The sequence below is a fragment of the Blennius ocellaris genome, assembly GCF_963422515.1.
Source record: "Blennius ocellaris genome assembly, chromosome: 7".
NCBI lineage: Eukaryota > Metazoa > Chordata > Actinopteri > Blenniiformes > Blenniidae > Blennius > Blennius ocellaris.
In genome coordinates this window covers 11,060,418-11,076,221 of record NC_137656.1, presented here as the reverse complement: position 1 = coordinate 11,076,221, position 15,804 = coordinate 11,060,418, and the positions used below count along the sequence as shown (strand labels likewise).

Below are 15,804 nucleotides of genomic sequence, written 5' to 3'. Positions count from 1 at the left end.
TGTGATTCTGAAACTATTACCCTTTACATCCTACTCTTCTAAGATATATATATATATAGTTTTGTTTTGGTTTTTTTTTTTTAAATGAAAATTCCATGTGTATATTTCAAAAATACAATGGAAACTTCCTTTCCTCATGTTTAACATAATAAAGCTTCTTACTACAAAATCAATATGCATTACAAAATAATTAATAACATATAATCAGAATGACACACAAACTGATGAATTTCAAGCACGTTTTGCTTTATTTTTTTCATAATTGAAGCTTTGTAAACGTACAGCATTTAGGAATATTTAATAAAAAGCATATATTGCTCCCAAGAATGTAACCACAAGTCTTAATTGCAATCATTTCAATAAAAAAATTATACTATTTTTTAACGTGTACATTCTCCAAGTTTTGTTGATAAAACCATTGAAAATAAAAGCAAGCAAAGTAACCTAAAATATGCAAGTATTTAGCCTTGGAGAGGTTAATCAGCGTATGAGTACAAGATTCTCCCAGTTTTTTTATAAGGTAAAGAAAATTAAAGTCACCATAAAAGGAATGGATAACAGAAGTGCACAATTATATTAAAAGATGTTTTGACAAAATTGTTTGTAAAGTAAAAAGTGACTGAAAATACAACAGCAATCCTTTGTGTTATTTCTTCCAGATGAACTTCTCATTGGTTTTCCAGAGACCCCTTCCTTCTTCTACTCGGGGCTTACTCCTAGCTGCAAAGCTGGAGTTAATGCAGACTCTCTGCACCTCATCCAGGTCTGTTAATTTGTTTATACTCTCCTCATTACCCTCATTCAGAATGTCCCAGAAGCCCTTGTGACTGCTCTTTGATGCCCGCCCAGGTGCACTGACCTGGCGAGTGCGAGCGTGTGAGCTTGAACCAGGACTTGTGTGTCCGTTTGGTGAAGGCGTGTCGACCGACACTGACGGGGTGTGGGCCGTTTCTGGATGGCTGCTCTGTTGTGCACTCCTGGGTTTGGGCTTTAGCAAGTCATCAAGGATAGATGTATCCCCCAACAGATCTGTGAGGAAGGAGCGATTGTTGGAGTGAGCCGGGGCCTGAGAACTTTCCCTCTGCCCTTGTGCTGTGGGTTTGGAAGCCATGGTGGACCTGCCACGGCTGAGGTCTGGAGAAGAAGGGGTATCTGTGTCTGTGTGGTTCAGGAAAGCAACAGCCTCCTCAGACCCCAGACCACTGCTGCTGGCGAGATTCAGGCCAAGACCACCATTGGCTCTCTGGGTTCCAGAACTAGCAACACTATCTCTCTTTGTCCTCTTACATCCTCTGGCAATAAAAACCGTCTCCTCAGACTCCTCCGTCTCTGAGCTTGGATCATCACTGAAACGTTCTTGAACGTCCTTCTGCGATATCTTTTGCTTCTTGGCCGGCTCCAGAAACTCATTTTGTGAAATTCTAGCAGTTTCCCTCTGTTGTGAAACATTGTTTTGGAGTGAATCAAATTTAGTCTTGAGCTCAGGATTATTCTCAACATATTTGGCCTTTTTTGTGGCTTTGGGAACATCTTGCGGAGTTCTGGTTCCTCTGCGACATTTGGTAATGACTGTTTTTGTGGGAGGTGAGGGGCCAGCCAATGAAGAGGAAGCATGTGTCAAGGCAGGCTGTGGGAAGAAGCTCATGACTGTGTTGGCTAATTCGGGGTGCTTTAGTGAGGTATAATACTCCCGCAGCCATTCCAGCCTCTGACTTGAGTTCCTGCTCAGAACCTCACGTGCAAACTGACAGACCGATGGAAAGCTGAATTTTTCAGCCATTTCCTCCAGCTGCTGCCTACACAAGACAAACGCATCAAGAAAGACGAGTTAAGAAAACATCCAGGAATAAACTTCACTTAAACAGAGACCATCGTTGTTTAGATCACTGACACTCTCACACAAATTAGTTACAGATCACTTAAAACCATACTGACACGTGCACAGAAAGTGTAAGGTCCAGATTTGGCACTACTGACTACGCTGTAAAGTACTTTTCAGGAACACATAAAACAACGTCAAAAAAGCCACAAGATGTATATTAATAATCACATATTCTGTGGGTTTGTCAGGCCTAACCTAAGATAAATAGTTTCCCCACATATTCAGGCTCATATCCAGACAGCGATGCAGTATGAGGTGTTTTTCCTGAGCTCCGAGGCAGTCATTAAAGTGCTCGTCTAACCAGAACCGGGGACTGAAATACTTCAAAGTCACTCCGGGTACAGCAGCATCATGATGGTGTTATTACTGTTTGTGGCTTTCACTGGAAAAACAATAAATAAAAGTAAAGGCAGTAAAATCCTGACATGCATGTGAATTTCAGCCATTAAACAGCGAGGTTAATTGAGGCGATATCAATATAACTAGTGTGTATTCTCGCTCCCTGGTGAGCCTCTGGGCAGGGATGCAGCCTTCCCCTTTGGGGAGAGAGACTGGAGCCACAAAGGTGTCTGTGTCTGTAGACGAGTAGGTAGTTGAGGTAGGGGGGTAGAGGGGATGCAGAAGGGCAGAGCCGGGTGTTTTGAGTGCGGTGTATCTGTGTGTTAACGTGTGTGTCAGTGTGGGTTTTGGAAGTCCTGAGGCAATCATTTTTGGTTACGCTCAGGAGAGCTGTGGTTGAGGAAGGGAAAACTCCTGCACTGTTGGGCCCGATCATAGCCGGGCAATCAGTGGCGTGATGCTGGGAAATAGGTGGAAGGGAAAAGCTCAGAGGTGGTCTCTCATTAAATGCACATATGCATATGTCACGAACGCACCCACATGCACGCACGCCCAGATCGCATCACTTGGTGAGCCAATAATGCATTCCATCAACCTTTAACCTTACCTTAACCATTACGACTATTAGTCCAACTGGAACCTTAACCTAATTGTAACTTCACAGCTAAGGCCACAAGCCCCTGTGAGGTCCAGTAATTTAGTCTCCACAAGGTCAGTCAGACCTCACAAGTGGATCATGTTTTAGGTATGGCTTTCATCACCTACTTGGGACATTTCATCCACTTACGATAATAATGCAATAACAGGCACTTTCTTACCTCACTTTTTGTCCCTAGAAAGTGCCCATGATGTGACCGTGTAAACAGATTTAGGACTCTGCAATCATTGTGAACACCCCTCCACATACCAACACTTACTAAAGCCCAGTTGGCGGCACTCAACACATGATCCACAATAAATTTGGCCCGGTTCATTCCACTGCCAGGCATTCCAGTTTGTTTTCATTCCTTTTGAATTTCTGAATTTGTGCAAGCGCCCTTTTCTCCTTTCATTCACTTTAATGCATTAGTGTCAAGCCTTCCATCACCTCCTTCTTGTTGCTCAATCATTGATGCAACTGTTGTCTTTGTACTTCTACATTCTCTGACATGCTGCAGGTACCTGCGTATGGCTTTAGGAGTCTCTCCGATGATGAAGGTGGTCTTTAGGGTGTTGTGCACACTCTTGGTGGTAAATGTAGGTGGATGATCCACACTGGGCGTCTGAAGCACGACATTCACAGGTTGTGGCTGGATGTCTTGTGAGCTGTCTTCCAGGCTCTGACATAAAAAAAAAAAGAAAAAAAAAAAAGATTTTGACCATGCCACCAACTGCCATTACTGAACTGATTCTTATCACAGCTTACAACAAGGAACTAAACTGCAATAACGGTTATGGGACTAAGACTGTGAACTTTGAGAGCTGGAGTGTTGTAAAACATGTCTAAGTAACACCATCTGCAGTGTGTAATGCAACTTTGACCTCATCAAGATAGACAGGACCATTTGTTTCTTTTTTCAAACTATCAGAATAATTAGCCAAACTATTTGTATCATAAGTGCAGTTTTTTTGTTGTTTTGTTTTTAAAATCGTACATATTTGGACCAACACTTTTTCTAGTTCTCATCCTATTGCTGTATTGCTTAGTAAAGGCTTTGGTACATACAATCTATATATATTTTGGGGAAAAAAAGTAACCTAACAGTGTCTTTAGAACCTACCTCCAGAGAGCTAAGAAGATGGTTGGCTGGGACTTGTGAGTATATCTTCCGTTCAAACACATCTCTTACAGCAGCTCGACTGATCAACTCCTCCGCTTTGCTCCCACCCACAACTCTCTGATTAGAGTGGATATACGCCACCTCCCGTACACCGCCTTTAAAAGAATAACAAATATCTTTAACGATCCAAATAGGTTCACAAACATTAACCATAAATAAAAAATAAGTGTTTATCCTCACCCAGCATGCTGTCAATAGTCTCTTTTCTATCTTTGGATGCTGGAGATGTTTGACTTTTCAGATTTGAGAAAGAAACACCTTTTTGCCTTCTTATTCGTTTTTCGGTTTTGTCAGGTGCAGCTTTCCGGCCATGTTTTGGAGTTGTGTGTTCATCCTCTGACGAGGTGAATGTCTGGATGTCTTCTGTGCACTTGTTTCTTGTCAAATCTCTGACACTCGCACTTTGCCTCTTCTTCCCTCGGTTATGTGAATTGAAAAAATCTTTGGTGGTGGTTTTTGACTCCAGATCAAAATCGTCAGATTCATCCGAGTATCCCTCTAAGTGATGCACTCCGGGAACGGGAGCTTTGAGAGTGTTCATCTTTTTTTTGTCAGGTGAAGAGTTTTCATCACTGTTCTCATCCATAGCAATTCTTCTTTTTATGCATCGTTTCATTCCATGTCTCCCCTCGAGAGCAGGATTTTCTTTCATAAGGACATCTTCACCTGCTCTTTGTTGTCGTTTCTTGCCTGAACTGCAGGATGTGTCAAACATATTTGTGCACATTTTTTGGAAACCAAAGGCATCCTTTTCTGTTTTGGGGTTCTTGCAGGTACCAGAGGACACAGCATCAATCTGCTGATCCTGAACATCTTCCTCAAAAGGGCTTCCGTCAGCATCTGGACAGCTGTCCCCTTCGCCAAAATCAGGTTTTTCTTCGACCCTTTCGAGAAGTTTGGAGAAACCATGCTGGAGGAGACTCATTCGAGCGGCACCTGTTGTAACATTCCCACTCCTATTGGCATCGTCTCCTCTGATATTTGAGGCCTTTCTTTTCGGCCCCATGTCATCTTCTGCTTCACTTCCACTGCTAAAGTCAAGCACTCCACTGGGGATGTCTTTAGGTCCATCCCTGTTCTGTGTGGCTGGTTTCTCATTTGCTGCGGTTCCAGATGCAGGTAATAAAACTCCAGGTTCCTAAATAAAAACGTAGAAATAGACATCAAGACAAATTTGGACAAACTGACAAAGTGATCGATGAATGCTTGAAAAAGCCTGAAACTGCACAGAAAAACTCAAAAATCTATGTCTCCCTTATTCGTGTCCTTGTTAAAAAGACCAAACCACGTGAACTATTAAAAGCAGACGTTTTATTTTACCAGTAAATCCACAATGTGACATACGGCCTTATCGATATCTGATATCAGAGAACTAGAATTTTCTTGAGTTATGCCAAGTTTTTGAATTGGCCGCCATCAGGGTCACCAATTTCACAAATTCACAAGCTTCACATTCTTGTTTAAAGAGAGGGTGTGCATTTGTCCTTACAGGCCTCAAGCTTCTCTCAATGCACAATAAAAGAGCCCAGTGTGTTTAGTTTTGTTTTTTTTCTTTTTGTATTTTTGCAAGACTCTGCAGAGCCTCAGCGGCGCAGCAGCACTGTAAAAAGGACAGTGAGCTGAACAGAGCAGGGCTGGCTGGGAAAAGAGTGATAAGGGGTATCATAGTGTAAATAAATACTCCGGCTGAAAGCAGGAGACTGACTTCAGTGTGGTCTGCTGCTTCCATTAGGACAAGCAAATAATTACACCCAGCTGCTTCAAACAGCATCTGACAGACAGTGAGAGAAACGGATCTACGTCCTTCAGTGTCAGCGAAATGTAAAGACTGGAGTGTGAAATCTTTTTATTGAGCCAAAATCTTCAGCTGGTACTCGACTCAAAATCTACAGCGAAAAAACCGACGAAACGATAGTAAGTAGGGAAAGCTTATCCACAAAGGTTTACTATTTTCAGACTGTCTAAACAGGACCTGTGGTCTGCCCAAATGAAAGATAAACAATTAGAAGATTGCACGGGCTGGTTGATTGACAGGCAGGACGGTCTCCGAGTGAGGTACGCCATCTTTCACACGGGAACGGGAACATTTGAGCGGGTCGCTTGGGAGAGCGGGGACAGAATTAAGGATGGGAAAAGATGAGTGCACCACGTTGTGGGTCTCTGAGGAAAGCAGAGCTACTCACGCTCACTTCCTCGATCCCCTGCTGCACCTCTTCGCCGCCGTGTGTGCGCGTTGTCGTCACGCCGGCCTCCACTTGTTCCTCTCGCTGGAAAAAAAAGAAACGCACAAAATTCAATTATGTGCAGTGACACTCATGATTAAATTACATTATCATCACTTGCATTCAAGCCAATATTTCGTTGAAAATTTGTTGAATTTACTGACTTGAGTTGACAAGATCTGTCCGGGTTTTAACCACCAGACTAAATCCATCCTAGTAGTAATAGTATCATAGTAACACTGATTAAAGAATAGGCATAGTTTTTTAGTTTGGTGATATACTGAAGTCCTAAATATAACCTACTTTACACTACACGTTTTCACGGTTCTAGATCACAAAAAAGTGAGTATAATTTCCACAAATTGGTACAAAGCTGAAAGCTAAAGGAATACAACAAACAGTAAAATTAATAGTTTGATCCATTATAGGTTGACTTCTTTATCCCGGTAAAAAAAAATTCAGCAATGAGTCAAGGATCACAAATACTAGCTGTGAAAAACTTAATATTTATAAGCAGTTGTTCTTGTATGAGTCAGTGTGGGATTTTATAATAAATTTACATCAGGTAATTCACTATTTTAAAATCCTAAGTTGGCACCGAGTACACACATAACTTTAACAAACTTTTCAGTTGATTGTTTTAAAAGATACATTCCTTGCTTTTTATCTCAATCTAGTCACTATCATGTCATTCTTAACATACTCTTAGAAGACTACGTTAAAGAACTGTTCTTTGACTTGTAATTCAGTACTCGTACTTAAGCAATGTAACAGTAGTTTCACTTGGGTATCAATCTTTAATGCTCATTCCACCTCATAACATCATATCCTAAAAATGATCACTCATAGGAAAATCTTATATCATCCTGTCTGTTGAAAAGATGAAGACTTTAACGGACATTGTTTATACAAAGGTAACAATGAGTGCATCTTGCTATTATATTTCCTACAACAAATCCTAAAATACTTAAAGTTAAGGAATATAAATCATGATTCACGCAACAATATGAATAAGTATGGATAATGTTGTGAGACTATAAATAATATATTCGTTACACGAGACGTCGTATTGCGGCTGTGGTTGAAAGTCAGTTGGACGAGGTGAGTCCAGGCAGTGAGCTGCAATAGGACACTTCATATATCAAACAGCAGAGTAGGTTGTGTTGGCCATCTCACCTCCAGAATCGTGCGGGTGAGGCATGTCCCGCTTGTCTGGAGCCTGAAGAGGTTTTTGATCCCAAACAGTTCCCCCTTTTGAACGCCACAACCCTGCACGGCCTCGAAATACCGGCGGGCGCTCTCTTTTCCAACAACTGAACTCTGCAATTGCTGCCACAATGAAAGGAAAGTAAGAGAACAAAGTTCAGTCAATCAGCATGAATCACTGACAGGGATTTTCCTGTTCAAACAAAATCACGAGCCATCTTTTTATGCAATTTCTTGCGTGCTGAATCAGACGTGTTTATTCAAAGAGATGGGATGGGTCAGTTACTGAGGAATTATAGTATGGAGTGGCTGCATCAAAATGCAGCGGGTAACAGAGATTTCTCTGAGAAATGATCAAGTGATGGGGCTTATTAGATGTCTTAGTACCTGCTTGTAAATCTGCCTGAGGTAGATAATCTCCTCCACAGTCCCCAATGAGATCAGTCTGAGAACCGTCACGTCCCGGCACTGGCCAATACGATACGCTCTGATAAATATCACAGACACTTTTAATAACATAACACCAAATTGTGCAATTTATAACCTTGTGGTTCTAAACAGTGGCCGAAACAAGGGACACAAAGACGGAAGTTGGATGTTGAAACTTAGAAAACTGTAATAAAATGCTGTTATAAATTGTAACAAGTACACAGTTGTAATAATTGCTTTGAGGACAACAAACCAACCTGTCGATGGCTTGAAGGTCATTGGCTGGATTCCAGGTGGGGTCAAACAATACCACCACATTAGCGCCAACAAAGTTAAGACCAAGACCTCCGGCCCTAAAATAAGAGACATTTACCAATGTATCAGTCGGTCCAAGAATCAGTCAAACAACGCATTCTATAATAGCGCAAACAAACAAAATGGGATGATAATATTGAAAGCAAAAAAAAATAAAAAATCTACTAACATGGTTGAGACCAGGCAGAGGTTGATGTGAGGGGAGATATTGAAGTCTTTGACAATTTGAACCCTCTGTTTGGAATTGGTGGATCCATCCAACCTGCTGAAGTCCAGCCCCTCTGCCAAGCAGTAACTCTCCAGCACATCCAAGAGCTGACAGGTCAGACACAGGTTGAAAAACGTCTTAAAGCAGATTCACTAATCCCGATTTGACAGTTTCAAATGAATTACTTCTTTGAAATGTAATACACAAAGAAACACAGGCAAAATGTGACTGTGTGCATATTTAGAAATGCACATTAAGTAGAAAAAAAAAAGATCCAATCATTTATTCTTTTCTGTTAACAAATCAACTGACAATAATAGTTAAAAAGTGCATTCAGACAAGTCCAAGACAGAATTGGTCTGATTTAAAACCAAAAACGTTCTAAACAGACCAAGTTTGACACAATTTCATTTGAAACACTGAGTAATCTTTTTTTTTTTTTTTTTTAGGTACCTGGGCACAGCATCACAAATGCCACTGATTAAACATACAATACATCATGAAAACACAATCCCACACATACCTTGGTTGAGAGAGAGAAAATTAGTACTTTATCTCTCTTTTGCAGATAATGTCTGAGCAGCTTCTGCAAAACCTAAAAGAAAAAAAAATATGAAAGCACAATACCTGATGAAAATCTGTGAGTAACGGGTGACACATTTCTTGATTCTGTACTGCACCTTCATTTTCCCGCTGTACATCGGATCTGAAAGGGCCTCGAATGCTTCATTTTTACATCGCTGCACAAAATCTGGAAACTTCTGGAACACTTGTGCACAAATGGCTTGCACGTACTTTTCCTGGGAGAAACAAATGAGTTGTTTCAATGAAGTATATCTGGAAAATGCTGGACAAATTTTTGAATCCATCCAGAGGAAGAAAGGTTGTGATAAATTGGCATGTTAAACAAAATACAGGCGAACACGGTCCTACCTGCTTCTTGCTGGTGCCTGCAGTTGACTGAAGCAAGGCCACATGGTTACCAACCTTTCTCAGTATGGCCAGGTAACTAAAGTATATCGCTTTCATTTCAACCCCTTCAGAGTTTTTCTGCAAGTGCATGTGCATGATTTTAAACCAGAAATACAGCTTCAACAACATATACCAAAATACATGATAGTTTGGACTGAATTCTTTATAGGAAATGCATTATAGTTTACAGGGGGGGAAAATATATCCATCCATCACCAAAACTGTCTCAACCACCAACATTCACAATTTAGAAAATATAGATTAGGTCCATCAAGCTAAAAGGTGAAATAAACATATCAACTAAATAGTTTAACTAGTGAACATCTGTATCTCACATTATGTTGTGAAGCTTCAAAGGATGCTAAGAAAAAGACACATAACTACACAACTGGGTCTTTGCCTCTGTATTAGAACCAATAGAAGGGTTGAAAATGCTTAAAGCAATGAACTAACTTTATAGCAGCAGCGTTGGCGGGTGCGTCCACTGTGACAGTCACATTTTTCTGCTGACCTCAGCAGTAACGTCACATCCTCAGAGTCCAGCACTGCCTGATAAACAGCCTGCTGAAAGTCTGTTAGAGAGCAATACACCACCTAGAGCAAAGCACAGTGAACATGTCTGAGAGACGCTTCAAGACATAATAAATCCCCATTTCATCATTATTAGCAACAATCTATAGTGAGAGAACAAAAAGCCTCCAAACTGTCTGATAGAGGTGAACTCACCCTGTCATCCTTCTTGGGAAGTTGATCTTTGATGAGAGCTTTGGTCCTTCTGAAGAAACCAGGGGAAATCCTCTTCACAAGGGCTCGGACAGCCTTCCTGCCTGTGGCTAGGGAACGTTTGGTAGCGCTGTGTCTCTGTCCTTGCTCTATGGAATCTGAAAACTGGCTTTTAAAATGTCCTAAAGTGCCCAGACAACCTGGTATGGCCCTGAAATGAAATTTCAAAAATAAAGAAATGTTCATTAAAAGGTGTTAAAAAGTAAAAAATTCTAACTGGATTCACATAATCACTCTTCAACATGTGAACATGATGGGAACACAGTTATGTGCTTGGAAGAAAAAACTAAATTGAGGTGATGTCAAATCACAAAAAAAACGGTACACCGTTTCTCCAATGATCTCAATAAATACCTCCTGCAGCCCGATTTCTCATCTGGGTGGTAGTAGTGGAACAATGTTTTTGGATTTTTCAAGTACTTTCAAGTAAAATGATTTATTCTACCGAGAATCCTGTGATTGTGTGACTGTTCACACTATACACAGATTAGATTGAGGACACTATTACATTAGATTATTCTTTTTCTTATCAGCATTAAACAATATGTAGAACAAAATACCCGTGACCTACCAATCCATGACACACCACAGCTCCTCAAGGTTGTTCTGCAGGATGGTGCCAGTGAGACCAATTCTGATCTGCCCAATAGACAAATAGAAAACATTAAAAGTTTTGCAAAAAAGTGGAAAACTGCACCAATATTTGCTGTAGTCGCCAATTAGGCAGCTGCTTATATTCTTGATATATACAATACAACAGAGAAGCACATGTGACTGAGTAAACCTTTGAAGACAAACTGAACTTGTCACGTTAGTACACTAGAAATACAAACAATCTGGGATGTCACTGCACACATAAAAGCAAGCTCTCTGACCTTACATGCTAGATCCTTCATGGCCTGAGTGATCAGGGAGTTTGGATTTTTTATTTTGTGGGCCTCATCCACAACCACAGCACACCAGTTAATCCTGTACAAAGAGCAGGAGCATATTTCTATGTTAGATTAACACACAAAAAAACACCTGAGAAAATGCCTCTATCACATATTGCTTCGTTGTTTTTTTTGTATGGTTCTTACTTATTGAAGTGATCCAAACAGAGGCGAAGAGTCTCATAGGTGGTGAGTGCGATCTCAACGCGCCCCTTGTTGATGCGAGCAAGCTCCTCTTCTTTTCTCAGCCCGTGGACCACCACACACTGGAAATGACCCCACGTTTCCAGTTCATCTTTCCAGTTATAAAGCACTGAGAGTGGGGCCACAATAAGAAACACCTAGAACAGATCACAGACACCAAGACAATCACTACACTGCACCTGGCTGAACACATTTATTGCATGAAAATATGTAGTTCATATTTCCATATACAGGGTTAATATGAGTAGCATATTTCAAAACTCACTTTACAAGGTTTGCTTCGCATAGAGGTCTGACTTTGCAGAAACAGCGGCCGATTGTTCTCAACGTCCTCCCATGTGCCTGTTTTGTGTAATATAGCAGCAAGAAAACCAATGACCTGAGGTGAAAAAAAGCAAACGCAAGTGACCTATGTAAGACGTCCTGAACAATACACGCTCACATTTAAATAATTTTGAAGGAAATGTGCTTTGCACCTGGACAGTCTTTCCTAGCCCCATGTCATCTCCCAGGATACAGCCTCTGGAACGGATGTAATTGTTGTAAATGAAGCGTATACCCTCCCTCTGGTAATCCCTCAGGTATCTGTTGATGGTGTATGGGACTGTGTCTTCCTCAGCTTCACTTAGCGTCAAAGGCACGCATAGTCTGGGGTCTGTGACGCTACCAGGGAACAAAGGTTTCTCCAGGGTGAAGTGACTCGAGCCTGATCTCATGAGTTTTAAGACAGGTATGGCCTCCTCCTTTTGGTTTCCCTCCTCTGCATCTTCATCATGGTCAGTGAAAATCACCCATGCTGTGTCATTGTTGTGAGAGGAAGAGGTCAGGTGCTGTATCTTGGCTGCCCTCAGAACACCATCTCTTGGGTGAGGTGCCAGACAACAATCCCCTTTGAGCCATATTGCTGTGGAAAAAAACGTTGTCAAAGTATGAATCCACTGTTTTGCCGCACACCAGCTGTCGCAAAAGAAAATAAGGTAATTTTTTGTGAAAACTTCCATTACTAACCTATTTTGAGTTGCTCTTTTTACATTTGTAATACATCCAGGGTAAAAACTACTGTTTATTCATTTTAAATGAGATGATTGACAGCTTATACTTTTTGAATATGCATGTTATGTGCGTCAACTTTAAAGGAATGTCCTATTAGATCATTTAAATCTTTAAATATAGACCACAACGCTGGAAATGAGTGGCCAGATAGGGCTTGATGAGGATTGTTTAGAAAATAATTTCATGCTTTAGAGCTGTGTACACTCGAAGTCAATTTCCTTAACATATATGGGTGTATTGTCAACCAGCAAGTTCATGTCTGGAAGTAATATACATGAAAATGTAAAGCAATGTCAATCCAATGTACTAAGGAGTTTGGACACAAACACGACGGCAGCATGCAGAGGTTTGACACACACCTTGTTATATTAAAACAAAGGAGACCAACCGTTTTGCGATGCAGACGTTGAAGCCATCAGGACCAAAGAAGCTTCATCTTTTTTACTCCTGAGCAGGAAAACCAACAGCAGCTGCTTAGCTAGCCTGTTTAGCTTAGCTTAGCTGACTGAGCTCACAACGAAGAGAAACGCGTCAATTTCACAGGTGCAAAAACGTTGTTCGTATTATTCCTGTTGCCCTGAAGATGTTGCGATACTTTTCCCTCTGTCAATGTTGAAGTGGCAGCGAATAAAAGGCAAAAACAGACACAACAGGAGCAACAGCTGCTGCTACACAGCAGGCTGGGTGTTTATCTATTTTCACTGCCTGTTCCGCAGTTTCGATATTTTCCTCAACTTTAAAATAAATTCAAGTGCTATCCTGTTTCAAGTAAAACTTTTTTTTTACCTTGTTTAAAAACAAGAGATTGTGTAATTTTTCGTTCATTTAAAATTTTCTATAGTTTTTAGTATTGTGGAAAGTGCTCCGCACAACACAATCCAATCGCCAAGTTGTCTCGTTTTGAGATCATTTTTATTTTCGGCATTATTTTGAATAACATATATCAGCCTATCATAGGCTGATTTCCATAGATTTATCATGGTCTAGAGCTGTAGGATTTTTTTTCTTTCTTTTTTCTGGAAAATGTCAAACCATTACAAACGTGCACTACTGTGCTGATGAGCACTAAGCAATAACATTATTGCACCAGGTTATGAAAAACAAATCTTATGAAAAAAATCTTAAACATATTTAAAATGAAATGATAGAAAGAATGCCTTTGTATCGAAAATGAAATCACAACAATTTGATTGCAACTATAGCTGTTTCCTCCACTTGAGCAGCCCCAAACACACTTTACATTGTTTGTCAGTGATACACTCACTGACCCATAGAGACAGTTGCCATACAAGGTGCTCATTCAGTTCAGTGATTTAATCAAGGACACATAAGTAGATGGCAAGATGAGAGATCAATTCTGCAAAATTTGTAGATGAGCTGCTCTCCCAGCTCAGGCACAACCACCCAACTCTATAAACAACTTTTCTCTTTTAAACGATCCATCTTAAACAGAACTATCTTTTTCTGTCACTTTATGATTATGCAACTAATAAAAGAGTAGTAATGAACATAGCTGCAAGGAGCTAGAACTCATGACAGCAGGCAAAAATCAAGGTACACCCCAAAGTACAGGCTATTAGAGGGCTCCCTCAGAGAGAACTCACACAGATTCACTCCCACAAGCCTTTTAAAGTCAAGGTTGCCTGTCGCTATGCAGAACAGACTTCTAAATGCAAGAAAACATGGTCTCAGTTCTCCATCCCCGATTTCACTTTCTCTATACTTTGGCCATGACGCTCCAGATGAGGCACAACTCAGTCCGCTCTTCGCCATGGTACACTGCCATACAAAAATGGAACTTTTTGTTCCTGCTTTCTCAACACTGGGAATTTATAGGGCAGCTGCCACAGATGTTCCCATAAAGAAAGCCCAAACACTGATGTCAAACAGTTTACATACTGCAGGAGATATCCCACACACTTGTTTCCTCATCGAACTGCAAAGGCCTTCTCTAGCCTCATTTACAACCATACATTGCAGTAGATAAAGCAGGGATTAATAGATCATTGGCGACAGATAAAAAGTTAGAATCTCTAGTCATTTCCAAAGATGACCAATTGGATGACTGTGTGAAATGGAACGTTGATTGACCTTCATTTAAATTTACCATATTGTAGAAGGTGTCCAAACATTTTGGAATAAGGGCCACATACAGGTAGATATACAAAAGCCTGGGTTCAGTAGAGATGCTGTATTTACCTCGAGTGTATTAAAGCTACGAGTATGAGTCAAATATAGGTAAATTATTCTTGATAAGTGCTGGCAGCCAAATGTAAACAGATCATGGGACACGCTTGGCCCACAGGCATCCCTGTGATATAGGGTTTTGGCTTTGCCCTGCTCCAAAACTGGCAAAGAGGTAACATATCCAATTTTGTCATCTTGTTTTATTAGTGATGTTGAGAAAACAGTCACAGAGCCAGACATAAAACCAAACATTATGTATTTTGCTTGGATGTGGTCAAAATGCAAAATACCCAAATATGTCTCCGGTTTGATTCCTGGCTTCCCTCAGTCATTATTTCCTTGCGCTCTTTCCACAAATGTCCTTCCAGTACCGACACTATAATAAAGACAAAAATGGCCAACCAAAAAAACGTAGAAAAAAAACTTTATAGAAAATAGAAATTTGAGTATGTATATACTGCATGCATGAAATCAGGAATAATATACTTGCTTTGAGGGGAATCCTGAATCTTCAGCATTTTAGACAAGAAAATGAGGCCAATTATGACCTTTACTCATGTAAAAATAGTTTAAGAACATCAAATTTAAAAAAAGAAAAAGCCTGTGTCTTTAAGAACACAAGGCGATAACTAGAGGGTGGACACTGAGATGTCCAAAGACACATTCATTTTTGGACTAAATACAGTTTTACGATTGAATAGTGGTTGTTCATCAAATACTACAAGACCAAATAACATGTCTGTGAAACTCTTTCATTTAAGGTATATAATATCATCACATTTGTATATCTATATCAGTCAGAGGTGTATTTTTCAAATAAAGGATCTGACCCATCTTTTCATATGACACTTTTTTTGTGAAAGAATTGTAAAGGTTTGAATACATCTTACTTATGTTTTAGTTAGTTACTTTTTTGGTAAAAGTCCAAAATGAACACAGCTTGTGTTGACAGTTTGGTGGGAGAGTGAGAGTCAAGGATGAGATTGTTTGGTCATTCATGTGAAAGAGATTAAAATGATGCCTGAGGTGACGAGGAAGGTCAGTGAGGAGGATAATTGATGCTGTGAGGCATGAGATGTAGGTGGTGGCTGTGAGGGAAGAGGCTACAAGACACAGAAGATATCGAAAAGAAGGACATCCGTTATGGCAAAACCTAATTTCAAAAGAAAATGAAGAGATTTTTCTGCTTAAGTGAAAAAGATCACTCAAAAAAGTGAATGATAACAAATCAGGAAAGAAATAGGGAGCTTGG

The 15,804-nt window shown here is 40.3% G+C and overlaps 1 protein-coding gene across 1 annotated transcript; it reads right to left on the bottom strand.

The window, feature by feature from the left end:
• Window positions 1-328: 328 nt before the first annotated feature.
• ercc6l2 (excision repair cross-complementation group 6-like 2) lies at window positions 329-12,897 on the bottom strand. The gene is made up of 20 exons (XM_080498781.1): window positions 12,754-12,897; window positions 11,789-12,216; window positions 11,578-11,691; window positions 11,256-11,449; window positions 11,052-11,145; window positions 10,748-10,815; window positions 10,120-10,327; window positions 9,847-9,987; window positions 9,355-9,471; window positions 9,102-9,221; window positions 8,945-9,016; window positions 8,383-8,528; window positions 8,156-8,251; window positions 7,857-7,956; window positions 7,440-7,592; window positions 6,225-6,308; window positions 4,222-5,179; window positions 3,982-4,136; window positions 3,383-3,540; window positions 329-1,796 (listed from the first exon to the last, which is right to left on the bottom strand). Exons 1-20 carry the CDS (start codon window positions 12,779-12,781, stop codon window positions 647-649), a joined length of 4,584 nt encoding a protein of 1,527 aa, XP_080354907.1. The 5' UTR covers window positions 12,782-12,897; the 3' UTR covers window positions 329-646.
• Window positions 12,898-15,804: the final 2,907 nt, after the last annotated feature.